Source organism: Magallana gigas, chromosome 6 (genome assembly GCF_963853765.1).
Source record: "Magallana gigas chromosome 6, xbMagGiga1.1, whole genome shotgun sequence".
In the NCBI taxonomy this organism is placed as follows: domain Eukaryota; kingdom Metazoa; phylum Mollusca; class Bivalvia; order Ostreida; family Ostreidae; genus Magallana; species Magallana gigas.
In genome coordinates, this window is record NC_088858.1 from 18,331,751 (window position 1) to 18,349,010 (window position 17,260).

Below are 17,260 nucleotides of genomic sequence, written 5' to 3' on the forward strand. Positions count from 1 at the left end.
AGAACCTCCTACCCTTACATTTTATCAAGTTAGAATTTGCTCAGGTGAAAAAAAGGTATGAATATCCCTCTGAGGCTCATACAAATACTGAACAAAATTCTGTTACTTGTTTAATTTAATATATAATTGTTTTAGTATAGATAAAGCCCTTCCGTTTGGTCAACCTATACTAGTAAAACACAGGGATCTAGACTTCATATGAACTGAAAATCCTATATGTGAAGTATAATGTAATTTTCAATAAAAGATGCACGATTTAGTCCGCTGAAAAAAGTTCATCAACTATACAATACCGGTATACAGTGGTTTTATAGTGTAATATGTATTTTTACAAATATCGGTACTAAAGTACATGTAAATGCATATATGTATCATTGATTTTACGGGATATGCGTTGTAAATTGACATTTCAATCACGGAAAAAACACTAACATCCTGAGCTGATTTTCAAGGAAATGAGCTCATGTTCAGCGCCCGATTTGCATTTCACTTTGTAAATGAGAACTTCCTTCAAAACCTGATGATATCTTGTCCACGTAAGTGTAATTAGTTTTAACATTATAATTTGAGCACAATACACATACATGTATGAATTCTGGAAACAGCAAGACAAAGAGGTAACTCTTTGTTAGTACATCTATAAAGATGATATTAGAAAAGTATATTTCAAATTACAATATACATGTACATGGTTATTTTCACCGCGTGTTATTTTCGTCCTTCTACATTCGCAAACGGTTTCGCCCCGTCTTGAATTCCCCAGATAAAGTTGTGTTTAAAGAGAGATAATTTGAGACATTGGAATTCGCCCAGTCTCAAATTCGCCCACTGACATTGAGGGCGAAAGGGGAGAAAATTAAATGGGGGCGAAAATTTTCCTGTATACAGTATGATAACAATTAAAATGGTCAAATAGGGGGAGGGGGGTGTCATATCGGGGGTTAATATAAAACTATGAATGCCCCTCCTAAATATTTGATAAATCTTTGTTTAATTCATATTGTATTAGCTAAATTTCAGAATTTAAGAAAGAAAAAGAGTTAATTTGAAACCAAAAGCACACCTTTTATCAACCTGTACTATAATTAGGTGCACTTAGAATATAATACCTGCAGAAGTCATGTTTAACGGTTGTACCATTTGGTCTACAACTATGCCGATAAATCGATACAGGAATGGGCTATGTGCAGAACCATTTTAAAAAGAGCTTGGACTTGGGTAGTTGTGTCAAACACCACTGTGACGTAGGTCTGTCTATTTCATTGCTGTCCGCTCAGCCATGGCTCTTTGAAATCAACAAGATTTGTCTGGCGTTTGAGCTAAGACTAGGCAATTGGTGCTTATTTAGCTTGAGTCCGCGTTATTTTTAACTTGTTTTGACGCAATAAAGGAATAGATAGCTTCGCCCTACTGAAAGTCCAAGATCTTGTTAAAATGGTTCTTTATGTAAAAGAGATCGGTTTTGAACTTAATTTACAAGGACAAAGTTCTGACTTTATCTCATTAGGTGCTTTTTTAATGCATTTATATCGGATTCCTAGATCCGCGCACATTGGTCGCGACATACCAAGAAACGGAAGTAATGCATTTCCAATACTTTTAAAAATAAATAATTTGCTAGGCATCATCTTCTATGTATTCTTAGACTGGAGTCGCATACAAATGAACAATTCTAACTTCAAAATGAAACAATTTAATTTTCCAGGTTTATACACAGAATCAAATCATCATTTTAAACACTGCAGTGGTTTTATACATTGATTGCACTTCTATATCACGTCACATTATAATCGCTACATAAAAACAGGACTCACAAATAAAGCAGATGATCTTGAATAATAAAGAAATATGTAAATAACTGTTATTTCATCTTATATAAAAGGTTAACAAAAAAAAAACACCTGAAGTTATCATAAACGGGCCAAATGGTCAACTTATTTTTTTTTTTCGTTGTGGTTTTTCACCACTCCACAACAATGTCTTTATTCTCTTCTGCTTTCCCCCTACTTTTTAGGGGTGGATGGGGTGGGGGTATTTATTCGATGTCCAGAAGTTTCTTGAGCTGACCGCTGTTGTTTTTACTGACTACGTCATCTCCGCCGCCAATGAATTTACCTTTCACAAAAACACGGGGAACCTGAAAAATTCCGGAAAGTTTCAAATAATTCAAATGTATATCAAATGCGGTGGATATAGCTAATAACCTTTTTAAATTCAAAAAAGAAAAGAAAAAATAGTTTTAAAAATTAGAAAATTGGACTTATCGTTTTAATTAAACGCATCATTAGCTACCAAGTCCTAAAAAACAACCCTGGGTATTACTATAGGTAAGTACGATATATATAGCTGACATAAATTACATGGTTCATAAAACACGATGTTCTAAAAAGTGGCTTTTCCAATATGCCTGGACCTTTAAATCTATTTATAATATGGCATACACGTGTTTTGTGTATACACTAATTTAAAGATTCGCATAGAGACACGTACAAACTTTGGGACAACAACTGTCATTTTCAAACATTATATCAATTATATTATATAGTGACTGGTCTTTATATATGTATGACCATTACAATAAGAGATTCACGACGTTGAAGTACACAACCATTTTTTTTTTTCAAATCATTATTTTAAATAAATCAATAAACAGTTGTATAGTGATAAAATAAAAAATTGACGCTACTGGCAAAAATAATTAAAAGATTGTCTTATTGCAAAATATACGAAAGAGCTTGAAGTAAATCTATATAATATTGTCATTTTTGCAAAAAAAGAAGCTAAAATCTCGAAACAAAAAACGAGAGGGTAAAAAAAGAGAAAACCATATAATAACAAAATTCCGTCGTGTTCCTTATAGTTTTTACATGTGACAGAGTGACACGCGGGATAACATGTAAATCTCTACACTTACGGTTCTACCCCCAGTCTTCTTCATCATGTAGGTCTGGATGGCCACACACTGGGGGTCCCGAGTTATGTCCACCTCCTCGTAATCCTCTCTCTTCAGCTTCCCAGATTTTAGGTACCTGGTGAACACCTGCTTCGCTTTCTGGCAGTAAGGACACCCACTCTTGGAGTAAACCACCACTTTTTTGGAGGCGATTTTCTCTTCCACAGCGGCTGCTACAGACATTTTTTCTTCTTCTTTAGGTCGATGAGCTTAATGCAATGTACATGTGATTTGAATTGAGGGTCCTCAACTGATCTTTGCTTTTAAATACTCTGGATCTATACCCTGGATCTATTGATCCGCGACTCAATGACTGAACACAACAAACTGTAGTGCAGTAAGTGCATAGCGAATAGAATGACCAGAGATTTAAAAGAACGATATAATGAAAACCTTAATAACTAGCATTATGAAAACTTTTTTTTCATTCAAGAATAGGTAAAATTTCAAAAAGAATGCAAGAAACGGAGGCTCCTTGCACCCCCCCCCCCTTTTTCTGCCTGCAGATGATAGTAATTTCTGACTGTAGAAATGGTAACACGTTTCTAGTTTTTACTCAAACTGTGGATCAGTGTACAAATTCATGTTCTTTATACAGTCTCATAACTGCATCGATGTGTGCATACAAATTCTTATATTTGCATATCCATTGTTCGTTAGAGATTTAAACCACTATACGATAAGTGTACATCAAGTGTTTTTCTCCAATTCCATAAAATTGATGTATTTAATATTAAAACATGTCTTTATATAATAATAACATTATAAAGGAATTACTGTTATAACATATCATTGATTCTGTTAACAAATCTACGTGAATTAAAAAGATACATTACAGTCTGAATGATTATTTTTTAATGCAATAGCTAAATGTCAAGGTCTAGGCTAATACAGGGTACTTGCATGTGGTAAAAGCGCGCATCATGGAATATGCCAACAGAGCAATTGCTATTCATAACGCCATGTTTACTAAATAACGTTGTTTATTTCTTAAATAACGCGCATTCCTCAATGTGTATGCACACACCGCTGCAGTTATGAGACTGTATCTTTCCAAAAATAATAATATATAAATAATAAAATAAACAAGTACAGGAAAACCCTCATTTACATATAAGGGAAAATCTTCAAACATCTTGAAAAATGTAGATTCTGAATTGTTCGACTTATATATATTTAGAAAAACATCTTTAAAAATCTATTTTAAAAGAACCACAAAATTATAAAACTGATATCACAAAGCAAACATCCTGATGTAGTGTCAGATTTGACTAAACAATGGCCATTGGACCACTAGTGGGGCCCCAGAGGGAGAGCGAAATTTTACAATGGTACTGGTGAAGAAAACGTTTTAACAAGCATTCTGATGTATACATGTACATTTAAAGGACAGATTGTTTATTTCTGAACTGTGTGCAATTACAAAATCTCTGCCAAGTTCAGAATTTTATAGGATAATTTTCCACATGCATACGATACTGGTATTCGGGTGAGCCACGTGGCCCATAGTCATATATAAATATGGGACACGTACAGTATATAATCTCTTGGTAAGTTTGGTGTAGCTTCTAAATAAACGTAAACACACACAAATAACACTATATTTTTATCATTATTTTATTACGCATATCTATAGGACAGAAGCTACCTAGTTGGTTTTGATATTGATTTGTTAACAATTTACAGCAAATATTTATCAGAAACATAGCATTGTTGATAAAGGTGGAACGAGCTGCTACATGCCTGCACACATACATGTACATAAATAAATTACATGATATTCACAGAAATATAAATAATGGAGTCTAATGCTTCATATATACAGAAGAGGGATTATTTTAATTGACGTTGAAATCTTGCATGAAAAAACGTATACTCAAAAATTTACTATCATAATAACAAGCAAATAAATTACATTGCACCTTGGTAAATATGACAAGCAAATCAGAGTTAACAAGAGGAAAAAACGCAGTTCTGATTTTGGAAAGATTTTACAAGCGGACATAAACATTTCTCTAGACAATATCCTACTCAAGTTTAGAGTAGTTTCTTCAGTTCTCCATTTTTATCCAAGCGTACAACATCGTCACCGCCTCCGATAAATTTCCCATTCACAAAAACTCGGGGTACCTAAAAATACATTCATAACTTTGATGTTTTAAATAGGGACACTGTTGATTTCCTATTTTTAAGTTTTAACTATACCTTTTCGTTTAAAAAAAAACAAAAATTTTACAGAGAGGATTATTATATTGCAATTAACATTATTGGTACGGTATATTAATCGCGTTTATATGAATGTGTCAGAAAATCGGTCAAACATGTCATTTCGAAATCTTCAATATTTGCAACAAACTGCCAACAATATTTCAACTGAGCGAAATTTAACTAAAACAGAAAATTTGTAGAGAGAGTGAGAAAAAAGACAGAGAAAGAATTGACCGAAAAATGAAAACAACGTGAATATATAGTAATTATACATCGAACAAGTTAAGTCTATGCACATGCCTGCAGATAATTTATCAGCAAAATAAACAATTCAAACATAATTTATGCGTGACACGCCCGGTTAACGGTTGTATTCATAAAGAAAAGGATTAATTATACAAACCACTTACAGAACTACCTCCCGTCTTTTTCTTCATGATGTCTTGGATGGCCGAGCACTGGGGGTCATTCTCGATCTCGATGACCTCGTAATCGTCCCGTTTTAATGACCCATCCTGTATGTACGTCTCAAAAACTTTCTTTGCTTTAGTACAAAAAGGACAGTAGCTCTTGGAATACACGATTACCTTTTTGGAGGCAATTTTTGCATCGATAGTTGACTCTAAAGACATTTTCCTCGCTTAACGGTTTGATATCCACAAGTGCGTGTGTCAGACGTGTTAGCGTGGTTCGGGCCGCTGTGAGTAACGGATGTTGATATATCACCTAACAACTAAGTATTTATCGGCGAATTACAAAATTCCGATTAAATGGGAGCTGAAAGTTTTCGCGGAGTTTATTTATCAATTTTTAAAGATAAGGATCTGACGTAGGCTATTCTTTGATATGATCGTCCCTTGTTTTTTTGTTAAAACATTTACATATGTCCATGTTCACCGGTTTTGCGGAGGACAAACATTTTATGTTATAAACACCAGATGATATTCCGCGCCTAGTACTGTAATTATTGGAACTAAATACATTAATATGATACAATACTTCATATACACATACATGGCCTTTCTTCTTTTTGTTTGGAAAATATGATATTTTTTAAAATTTTATTTCAAATTAGGGAGTGGGTGTCTAGCGCGTCGGATCTGATTCTACATATTTTGTTCTTTAGGTCATTTATGATAATATCAATACATATATATACGTTTTATCACTGTCCCAAATAAGAATTTCAGTAAAAAAAAATGTCACCCTCATCTCTTCCACGCCAATTCAACTTCCCCGTTTTATGCGGTATACATACATTCAGACGACACGTAAACTGTAGTAACACAATATCTAGCTGTTCCTGGTTCACATATTCATGTATTCAAGGCTGCAGTGGTTTGAAATTGTTTATATGTATTTCAAAAACGCTAGTCTTAAACCAAAATTGTCAAATCCAAGGTTCAGTTCTGCATGGTGATTAACTCGCCCTACATTTTCCGCCATGAAGTAAATTAGTCAACATTTGTCATATCTCAATTTCTATGTAGAACCTAAATATGTCTACAGTTAATATATTCATTTTTTACGTAATCATTCAATATTATTTCATTGCAGGCATATACTTTGATGTAAATTTCCATCGAATTGGATCCGCCAAAGCGTGTCCACCACCTACTTTCTTTTTTGCTATTTCGGGCTGGTTTATCGAAAATGAAAGTTGGTTTTTAATTTATTTATCAGGTAAAATTCAATTAGAATTTTTATATTTTCTTTTGAGAAGTGGACAGGCATAGTCTACATCCATGTGGATGTAGACTATGCCTGTCCACTTCTTAATTAAAAAAGAATACTTACAGATATAAACTAGCTCACACGTGATGAAGTACCACGCCGTTACTCTGCATGGTGCCGGTGCATTCCGAAGGTTAATGGCAAAATGTAATAATTTTAATAAGAATTAACAATCGCCAGTACTATTTAGTTGTGTTCATGATAAAATGGCACTCAGAAAAATCTAAGGAAACGGGACCTTTTACCAGAAATACACAACATATATAAATGAAATCATTGGACTTGGACACGATTTGAGATCAAAACTTTTATTTTTATTTTTTATGTACATGTATAAAATGGTTTACTGGCGCATTTTAAATGATTGACCAGAATATTGAATGTTAAAGTCAAGTTACAAGTGAGATACAGAGGTAAGAATTGGTTGTTATTTAAACAAAGCTCAAGTCTTATATAAGTTGTTTACAAAAATGTAATATAGAGAATTACCATTTCTTAGACAAAATGACATGTAAAAAACAATTTCAACTAATTCATTATCTTCATAAAATACAATACATATGTAAAAATGACAATATTCGAGTTTTATTTACAAAACAAAGAATTATGAATTCTGTATCTCGCTTATAACTGGATATTTGACTTTCAAATTGACATAGCATAATAAACTTCTCTATTTATCATTATAAACATTGAAAATGGAAAAATAAAATTTTAAGATGTTCAGCCAAATAGTGTCTAAGTCGTTTGATGGTCGTGATAATATTTGAGACTGTTTTGATCTCCTTTAGAAGAAGGACTTTCATAAAAATAAAGAAAAATGCCAAATTTAAAAGGTAAAATTCATGGATTATTTCTTTACTGAATAATAGTTTGAAGTTAACAATATAAATTATATTAAAATGACATGCAGATCGAGAGTCACCACAAACTTCTCTACCACTTTACTACATTTACAGGTGCTATAGTGATGGTGTTCAAATGAATTTCAGAAGCAAATAAAGTGACATTATCTGTAGTAAAATGTTCATGGATTTTTTGGAATCGAATATTTGTACAAAATGTGTTTAGATATAAGATTTATACCTGTAAGTCCAAGTTTCTGTATGGGAAGCACTGTACGTAGGTTTACGGAATGTCAACCCGAATTTTCCCGTAGATTTGCAGCTACAATATATATAGGTTAGGTTGAGTCAAGGAGAGATAATAGATGGTCAGTCAGGACAGAGATTTTACACATAGATCTGTCGGCTTTGATATTAACCTTTGACCTAAAAGAGTTTGGTTGAAGAGGTATGATCTGACCTTGACCTAGAAACTTTGTTCAAGTTAACTTCACGTGCACCCTTTACCAAGAGGACCACTGTGTGTGTGAAGTACTGGCCACATTGGGCCAAGGGAAGAGAATATTGTAAATGATACTGACAAAAATATGCTTTGACAAAAACCTTTGGCCTAGAAACATGTTTCAGGGTCATCGCACAACCTTTACCTTTACCCGAAGGCACCCTGTGGTGAAAGATGAGTTATATTAGGCAGAGGGGGAGTAGCTGTAGGTGTATAGCTCCCGGTCTAAAAAAAATTTGAATGGACGACCAGGTCGTCCATCCGAAGTTTTGTTTAGACCGGGAGCAACACACCTGCAGCTAAGGGGAGAGAAAATATGCTCCAGACAGACTTATCACTTATTATCAGGAGAGGTAACTAATATTGCTTGACCATTAATCAGTTTTACTAACTTTCGGGGGGATGTAGCAATTAAATATATCAGGCAAACATGCATATATACTCTCTCATATTTAATTATACATCTGTAAGTAAACAAATACATGTATACAATGAAATTCGTCTCCTACATATAACATAATTCATGCGTCATTGGTCTTCTTTAATTTGCTGCGGCCTTCAGACTTGACATAAATAATGGGACCCACTTAGTTTAGCAGTGTCGTAACTACATACATATATAGGCAAATGCTTCATGCCGAATTTAACCCCCCCCCCCCCAAAAAAAAAAAAAAAAAAATTCCAGTGTTGTTTTTATAATGATTTTCATCACGAATTGACTATGAACTTTCTTACGTTCTCTCTTTTACATAACAGAAAAAAACAGAATTGCCGGACTCAATATTAAGTCATAAAAAACATTACTACTAATGAAGAAAAGATGCCAGGAGAATGCTAGAATCGAAGATGAATCATTAGTTAGGTCAGAGCTTTTGCTGGGGGTTGGAGTGGGCGCTAAGGAGGCCCCCTGACCCCTAGCTTCAGGTCTGAAAAAAATTCGGATGTATGACCTGGGAATTTTTTTCAGAAGGGAGCTAGACTGATCCCTTGTCCAATTGTTTTCCGCCTGGCGGTTACGGCCACGATGACACAATAACTGCTGTAATAAAGTCAACGCGACTGGGGTAGTCATTGGATTTGTGATTTATCTTTGAAAATAAAAAATTATCCAACGCAATCTTTCTTTTTCATGCAAGTCCCAGTCAATGACCATGTGAGCCGGGTAGTCATTGGATTTGTGATTTATCTTTGAAAATAAAAAATTATCCAACGCAATCTTTTTTTTTTTCATGCAAGTCCCAGTCAATGACCATGTGAGCCCAAGACAGAAACGCACGTAACAACAAACCTAGCCGTTATCTTTTTCTAGTTCAAGGACAAATCATTCATTCTTGTTCATTCTAGACAGGCGTATTTAGGTAAGTAAATGCAATGTAATACAATATTTTTGATTCAGACTTAATTCCAGACTTCTATATGGAAGACGAGACCGATACCCGAATCTTTATAAGGAGTCGGCGAAAAGTCTGTGCTATAATCGAGTTCATAGGGAATTATTTTCTAGAGTTGCCGAAGGATCTGTATCTACCTGTCAGTGACCGATTACTCGATTTGCCACTATTAAAAAAATGAAAAAAAAATAAACCCAATGGCATATGCGTTTTTAAGTTGTAGATGACGTCTGAATACGTCGTTACCAAGATTCAAAATTCATTGTAATAAAATTTTGTATTCTTTGATCTATTAAACTACACTTCTTTTTTAAGAAATACCGGTATTACGAATTGTAATCAAATTGAAAACCAATTGACACCCCCACCCCACCCCTGTGAACCGATTTGTTTCGATCCATACCTTCCAACGAGTACTCAAGTAACCCTTTTTTAATCCAAGTTGGGTAGCTTTGGGCTCGCCAACCCATAAAGCAGGTTTTCTTCGAAGTTCTCGCATCAAGATCGAAGATGGTATCAATGTTTCTATTGCAAAGCTTAGAATCGATATTTTGATAAATATCCATCGAAAATGTTGTTCACTTTTACAAACATACTACCACTGGAACCATTCCCCTCTACTTAAACGCATATTCTGTTAAAACTTGAAACGTGTACACTAATCAATACCTTCATTTAAAAAAATGGGGGGATTTTTAAGACTTGCTTCGATGAACAATAGTGTTCCAACATAATTTTTATGAACTGAAAATTTGCTAACGTCAATCAACATCGTATGCAACTTTGGGACAAGACAAGAAATGGATTCTTATTTTAAAGGGGCATGGTCACGATTTTGGTCAACAATTATTTTTCGATTTTAATGTTTACAATGCTTTAGTAAGGCATTTTTGATAGGCAACCAAAATTTGAGTGTCATTCGTTGATTTTTAAGCGAGTTACAGTCTTTCAGAGCTTACAATTCTTTGCTTTCGTTTACATTCTGAATGTTGAAGTAAAAATTCCAGTTTTAGACCTAAAATGAATGTGTTAAACATTAGGAATTGTTTATTGATGATTGAAATGAATAAGAAGATAGACCAATCAGCTTGAAAGAGATGTTTTACCACTATATGGAATCTATGTAAACAAAAACAGGGCACGTGCCTTGTCTACATGACAAAGATAACTCAACGACTGACTCTTAAATTTCATTTGATCATTAGAAATGCATTCCTAAAGCATTGTAAATACTAAAAACAGAATTTGACGAAAATTGTGACCATGTCCCTTAAAGACTTCTTTAACTTTTGTCCTACAGTCTTGTTTATGCATACAGGACTTTAAGCAATTACATATTATTGTTTTCCATTTCAGAGAACAAAATGGAGCTGAGCAATTGGTTTGCCACATTGTTGCGAGGTCTGCTATTACTGCCATTCATTGCAATGTCCGTGGCTAGAGATGTACTTGGGATGTTTATTCCAGCACTTAAACCAGGCCCAGAATCTAAACAGAAGCGATACACCTACAGCAAAGACTAATCCAATTCTCCATAGTCCACCTCAATAATCATTTCTTGCAATGATAGACTGCCTATGAACAAACTGTACTTCCAAAACTGAATTATTTGTGCTTCTATAAATGACTGTTAAAATGTAGAAATTAAGAGAGCATTTATAATATACACAAGTAATCCACTGTATTTTGATAACGATAAACAAATGTAAGCATATATTTTTGTATGCGGAATTGGAATCTGCCATATTAAAAACAAACTAAACACAAATTTGGTTTGTCATTTTTTTAATTTCTTAAATAACATCCTCACTTAGATGTTGAGGCGGACATTGAGGTCCTGCTGTTGGACCTACTCCTCTTTCTCTCCTTTGCCTCCTTTAGTCTCTGTGCCAAGATTTTGGCGTACTCGGCAGCATCTTCCCTGCGCTTAGAGTGCCTCTTCTTTTTCAGGGCCAGTCTGTGTCTCTTTCTCTGCAGAACAACTGGTGTGACCAGTCTCTGGATTTTGGGGGCCTTTGTCTTAGCCTTCTTACCTGTAACAATTAATGCAATTTGAAACTAGAACTGTCCTAATGGGACTAATACCCCCGCTAGGCTAATTTCAAATGGGACAAATAATTGAATTGAATAATAATTAAGGTTTGGAACACATACAAAAAAAAAATTCTAGAAATGTAAAAAAAAAAAAAAATAGTTAACAAAGTAAAATTAAAATCAAAATTGTCAGAATTTCACTGTAAATACATATCTATAACAGTAATACATTTACAAATGTATGTATTTGATGATATATTTTTTTAATTTAATTGATTTAAAGAAAAACCAACAAAATGACAATAACCCCTCCCTTTGCAGTGAATAGAAATACCGGTAGCCAAGCAATGCTCTTCTGTTGATAAAACTTTCAATATCTTTCTAATAAGAGTCTTGACAGATGCAATTAGTTGTTTCAAATTTTCCTCACTTTCTCCTATGGCACAATTGAACTCCATATCAGAAAATTGATCCCATAGGACTATGATTTTCTTTGATGAGCTTGTTAAATTTAATAAACTCCCAAAACATTACCATAATTACCATACTATGTAAAAATATGTAAAAAAGAAAATTGAATATTACAAACAATTTTAAAATTGTCAAAACACTTCAATCATATCAGTAATTTTGAATTTCATTTAAATTAATGCCCAATAGGGTCACTTCATCAAATTACTTGACAAATAAATTTAAACAACCTCTAAAAATAGTTTAACTTCTTTATTAATAATTATATTATTTATTTCCTTATAATGATAGACCTTTTGGTTTACATGAAACAGTTTTAAAATAGCCCCAAAACCATCACCCATTTTACAGATTATCAATTTCCCCTAAACACATGCTCCATCTGAACCATGGCTCAGATAATGGCTCCCTTGGGACAAATGAATTCAGCCACACTTGTCTTTGATGTTCTCATTAGCTCCTAAGAATTTATCATTGACAAACAAAAACTTTGCATTGTCAGTTGATAGAATACTTATAAAAAATATTTTTTTTTTATTAATTAAGACATAAAGACAAAAAACTCCATCTGGATGTATTTATATAAATATATTTTAGAGTGTTTTCTATTAGTTAATTAATAAAATCTGTAAGGATTACCTCCCTTACTTTTGAACATTAGTGTACAATATATAGAATAAGGAAAATGAAAACTGTCATAAAATCATTAATTCTTGTCTGATCTTAAAAAAAATTGCAGGTGCACATCTTCAGATGGTGTTCAACATATGTACAAATTTTCAAACTGTTCCATGCAGTAATAAAAAATTCTATAGGGGGGACAAAGTTGCGTCTACAGACAGACGGACAGACAGACAGACGGACAGGGTGAAACCAATATACCCCCCTAAACTTCGTTTGCGGGGGTATAATTAAATGCTGTCATAACAGAGTACCGGGTCGTTAAACATTAGGTAATGATACTGTGCTTTGCTCAGATTTGGAAAAATTTTCATTTTTTGTTTTCAAAGTGAGCTGAGAATTTTCATCACTGCAAAGCTGTGCACCTTCAGTATTAAACTTAATATATATACCAACATTATATATGCATCAGTTGAAAGATTAAAGTAATCATTTACAATGTGAAGTGATCTCCAATAAAATGAATTGCAAAACACATTCCTAAGCTGGTCTTCTGCAATGAGTTTGAAGAGCTGTAGAACAGCGTTATCTTGCTGTTACAGTTTTACTCCTTCACAACTAAATTTTTTTTTTCATTTCAAAGTTTAAGACTAAATTATTAATCAGCCTTATTTATCAATGAATGAATATTAACTTTTTAACAAATCATTTTTTCAAAACAACTTTTTCGCTTCAATAACTGCAGTCAAGGGTGCAGACAAATTACCGTTATGAGTTTTATGTTCAGTTATTCAGTCACCTGATGTCAGTTAACAACACTGGTGTCAAAAATTGTTCAATGCTATAAGATATCATTGTATATATCACTGTTACAACCAAGATAAATTAATCTTTTAAATTTATAAATGACAAAACTTACACTGAAAGTTTTTAATGATAGTCAAAAATCTCGCATTAATATTCAAGCACTTACACTTGTAAATATACATTGAATACTTGTAAATATACATTGGTAATCCATTCTAGTACCCTCAGCGTTAGCAACACACTTGGCAACGGGTAACACTATATAAATAGTGACTGTTTGGTAGGGTAACAGTTGAAATTGACACCCCTCGAAAACCATTGTCAATATGGCAGTATCTCAGATAATTTCTCTCGTCAAGATCTATAAGACTCAGAGAGTTGGGTTTAGAAATTATATATACATCATAGATCTGCCTGCTTTAAAAAAAATTGATAAAAATACATGTACTATTCAAAACTCCACTGTTAAAAGATGGATCAAATATTTAATATTTAACCTCTGCTTTGCATCGGTTGACAATGGTTTTCTCAGGGTGTCAATCTCAACAGTTAATTACCCTCCCAAACAAGCACTATTTATATAATGGTACTACATCTTTCTAAAAATTATGAATTAATGATTCTATTTATACAATTTTTCTTAAACTTTGTACATTGTTTGCAAATATGATTATTATCTCTCAAAAACCTTATTAACCATTAGAGTAAGTTCAAATTAACTCTAATAGGCACAACCATGAATTTTGATTTTCGGGTGTAACTTCGCACTTTAATAGCAGTCAATGTTTATGATGTCAAAATAAAACTTAAGCACCTTGTCTGCTTTATGTTTTGAATGCCATAGCTTTCCATACAATTTATAATCAATATATACATGTATATGGAATGTAAATATTGCTATTGTGGTACTGCAGATAAAACACAGAATAATCACTATTACAAAACCTTCCAATTGCTACATCAATTCTGAACTTTCAGCAATCAAAATTTGCCAATCTTTGGCATTGAACACTTTTATTTTCCACGTAAAATAAGGAAACCGATGCATAACTCTGTATCTACATTAGTTGTCTGCTCAGCCAATGATATTGTTTCATGCTATACTTTTCAAAGTGAGCTGAGAATTTTTCATCATTGCAGACCTCTGCACATAATCTTACAACCTGCCTATTGAGCAGGCATCATACACAATATACCTACCCTCCTTCTGTGGGAGAGGCCTCCTGACGACGTACTGACGAACGTCATCTTCCTTGGATAGATTGAACAGCTTCCTGATTTTGCTGGCTCTCTTGGGTCCCAGACGACGGGGAATGGTGGTGTCAGTCAGGCCAGGGATGTCCTTCTCACCTAAACACACAGACATATATAAGTGTCTACATAAGCACACATTTCAAATGCCTAGCTATAGTTAGCTCGCAGTATCTCAGATAATTTCTCTCGTCAAGATCTATAAGACTCAGAGAGTTGGGTTTAGAAATTATATATACATCATAGATCTGCCAGCTTTAAAAAAAATTGATAAAAATACATGTACCATTCAAAACTCCAGTGTTAAAAGATGGATCAAATATTTAATAAACTAATTCAATCTGATACCCAATTTATGTATTTTATCATGAATATAAATATACAATCAACATGCGCATCTTTCATCCCAAAGACCCCACAGATACCCAAATGTTTTTGGACAACAACCTCCTCCCTTTCAGAATAATTGTTATATTATAAAGGAAAACATATTTTTAAAATCTTATTCTTAATTAAAGCAATGCCAAGATTAATCATATAACATAGAAGCTGAGAACAGTCAAACCATTACTAATCTCAAGACCAACATATATTTTCAAGAAAATATGGAAACAAAAACCAAAACTTTAATAAATTGAAAGCTAAAATAGTATCTCAGATCAACATCTCTCATCAACATCAATAAGACTCAGAGAGATGGGTTTAGAAATTAAATGTACATCATAGATACATCAAGTGGTGGTATTCATTGTTTTGAAAATCATAGAAGTACACATAGTATGACATTGAATATATTGGTCCTGTCTAAAAAGCTTTGAAGTATTGGTTAAGACTGTAGCTCAATCAGGGAAAAAAAGTAATTGACTGATTGTGGTGTTTTTAAGACCTAAAATATCTCCTTATCACCCAAACATACGACATTGACATCTAAATTTATCATTTTGAATGTTTTCTTTCTAATTCCTTTTCATCATCAGCTTACGTTATCTCAAATCAATATGTTAACAAAATCTTAATACTCAGAATGCTGGGTTTAGAAATGATTGAACGTACATTTAATAATAATCTGTAAATTAAACAACATGTAGCAACTCAGATCTTGTAGGAAACATCAAATTATTCAGAGAGATGGGTTTAGAGTTGTAAACATCATTGTTGCTACAATTTCGTACAAAGAAGAAGAACAAAATAAACCAATTTTAGACATGTGCATCTATTGAGAACTATCTTTTATAATAACCTTTTTTGACGATGACCATAGCCAAAACACTAAGGTTGGAGTCTACAATACATCCTCTGACGGATTTTCTACGACGCTCTCCAGTGCGTCTGGGGCGGAAGCAGGAATGTCCTTTGCTGAGAAGCAATCTCACACGGACGTTGGTAAGAATTCCCTGTTTCATGGGAAATCCCTGTTTGTCATTGCCTCCAGCAATTCTTAGAACATACCCCTATAAAAATAATTTCCCAAAAATGTAAAACAAAAATAACATCCTAAACGCTCAAGCTTTCAAATAATGTCTGTAACTTTGTTTTTGAAATTATCATACCTTCCATTCATCTCCAAGACTGTCAGCTGGCACTTCTGATGCCATCCTCTTTTCATAGAATGGACGCAGTTTCTTTTCATCATCGACTTCAATGAGTTTTTGACAGCCAGTGGCTGGATATGAGATGTTGAGCTAAAAGTAATAAATATAAATGGGTGTACCTCGTTATATAACTGCCATCAGTGATGTTAATACACAATAAGTAAATAATTAAAATATATGCATTTGTTTTTTCATATCGAGAAATCCATTTGAAATCTAACAACTGCAATGCATAAAAAATGAATTCAAATCGTCCACATAACACCACTGCAATTTTTAGAAGGCGTGTCAATGTCATGTCGGTTTTTGGTATGTATATGCAACAAACACCAGATTACACCTTACTTATCAACACATTGTCAAAACTTACTAAAATACCTCGAACACGGCGAAAGATACTTCAATATACAACGATAATTTCCAAAAATATGTACAGACAAGGCTCTAGGAACTTCGTAAAACTGATCTTGATAAACTCCTTTGGAATATTAGTGAATCAAAATCATTTAAACGTGTGGACATCCGTTTTTCCACATTCGATTAATGGTAAACATGTGGGATAGTAATGATGGAATCTGTCAACATCACTTTTGTTACAGCTTCCAACCAAACCAAACACGATGCTATCAGAGAATATTCATTGGAAAACTTAAACTGATAAGTAATGCGACGATATGAGAGCAGATAACACTTTATTTTGGATTTTATTCTACCTTCATAGCTGATCTTTGCGATCAGGTCGCCTCAACCGGAAGAAAAGGAAGTTGTCGGCCTTGGTTTGACTGATTAAACTCTTTAAGAAATGCAAAAAAATAAATTAGATGTCAGAATAAGATAATTTCTTTGAGAAT

The 17,260-nt window shown here is 33.5% G+C and overlaps 3 protein-coding genes and 1 long non-coding RNA gene across 9 annotated transcripts; 1 reads left to right on the top strand and 3 right to left on the bottom strand.

The window, feature by feature from the left end:
• The first annotated feature begins 451 nt into the window (after nt 1-451).
• Nucleotides 452-11,401, top strand: LOC105341329 (uncharacterized). Of its 5 annotated transcripts, none has more exons than XR_004601258.2 (5): nt 452-536; nt 3,154-3,290; nt 6,719-6,844; nt 9,479-9,600; nt 10,990-11,401. It is a non-coding gene; the product is annotated as an uncharacterized lncRNA (long non-coding RNA). The 5 variants fall into 5 exon arrangements; XR_010714853.1 differs by having other exon boundaries at nt 6,719-6,820; XR_902327.4 differs by lacking the exon at nt 6,719-6,844.
• On the bottom strand, nt 1,678-7,000 carry LOC105341327 (uncharacterized). Of its 2 annotated transcripts, none has more exons than XM_020072576.3 (3): nt 6,959-7,000; nt 2,915-3,162; nt 1,678-2,137 (listed from the first exon to the last, which is right to left on the bottom strand). In XM_020072576.3, the coding sequence occupies exons 2-3, from the start codon at nt 3,134-3,136 to the stop codon at nt 2,036-2,038; spliced, it is 324 nt and encodes a 107-aa protein (XP_019928135.1). In that variant the 5' UTR covers nt 3,137-3,162; nt 6,959-7,000; the 3' UTR covers nt 1,678-2,035. The 2 variants fall into 2 exon arrangements, with proteins under 2 accessions (XP_019928135.1, XP_011446089.1); XM_011447787.4 differs by lacking the exon at nt 6,959-7,000 and adding an exon at nt 6,420-6,571.
• Nucleotides 4,553-5,892, bottom strand: LOC105323394 (uncharacterized). Its single transcript, XM_011422488.4, has 2 exons — nt 5,572-5,892; nt 4,553-5,083 (listed from the first exon to the last, which is right to left on the bottom strand). Exons 1-2 carry the CDS (start codon nt 5,791-5,793, stop codon nt 4,991-4,993), a joined length of 315 nt encoding a protein of 104 aa, XP_011420790.1. The 5' UTR covers nt 5,794-5,892; the 3' UTR covers nt 4,553-4,990.
• LOC105341326 (small ribosomal subunit protein eS6) lies at nt 11,402-17,226 on the bottom strand. Its single transcript, XM_011447786.4, has 5 exons — nt 17,123-17,226; nt 16,368-16,499; nt 16,058-16,268; nt 14,767-14,916; nt 11,402-11,666 (listed from the first exon to the last, which is right to left on the bottom strand). The coding sequence occupies exons 1-5, from the start codon at nt 17,126-17,128 to the stop codon at nt 11,440-11,442; spliced, it is 726 nt and encodes a 241-aa protein (XP_011446088.1). The 5' UTR covers nt 17,129-17,226; the 3' UTR covers nt 11,402-11,439.
• Between the last annotated feature and the right edge of the window lie 34 nt (nt 17,227-17,260).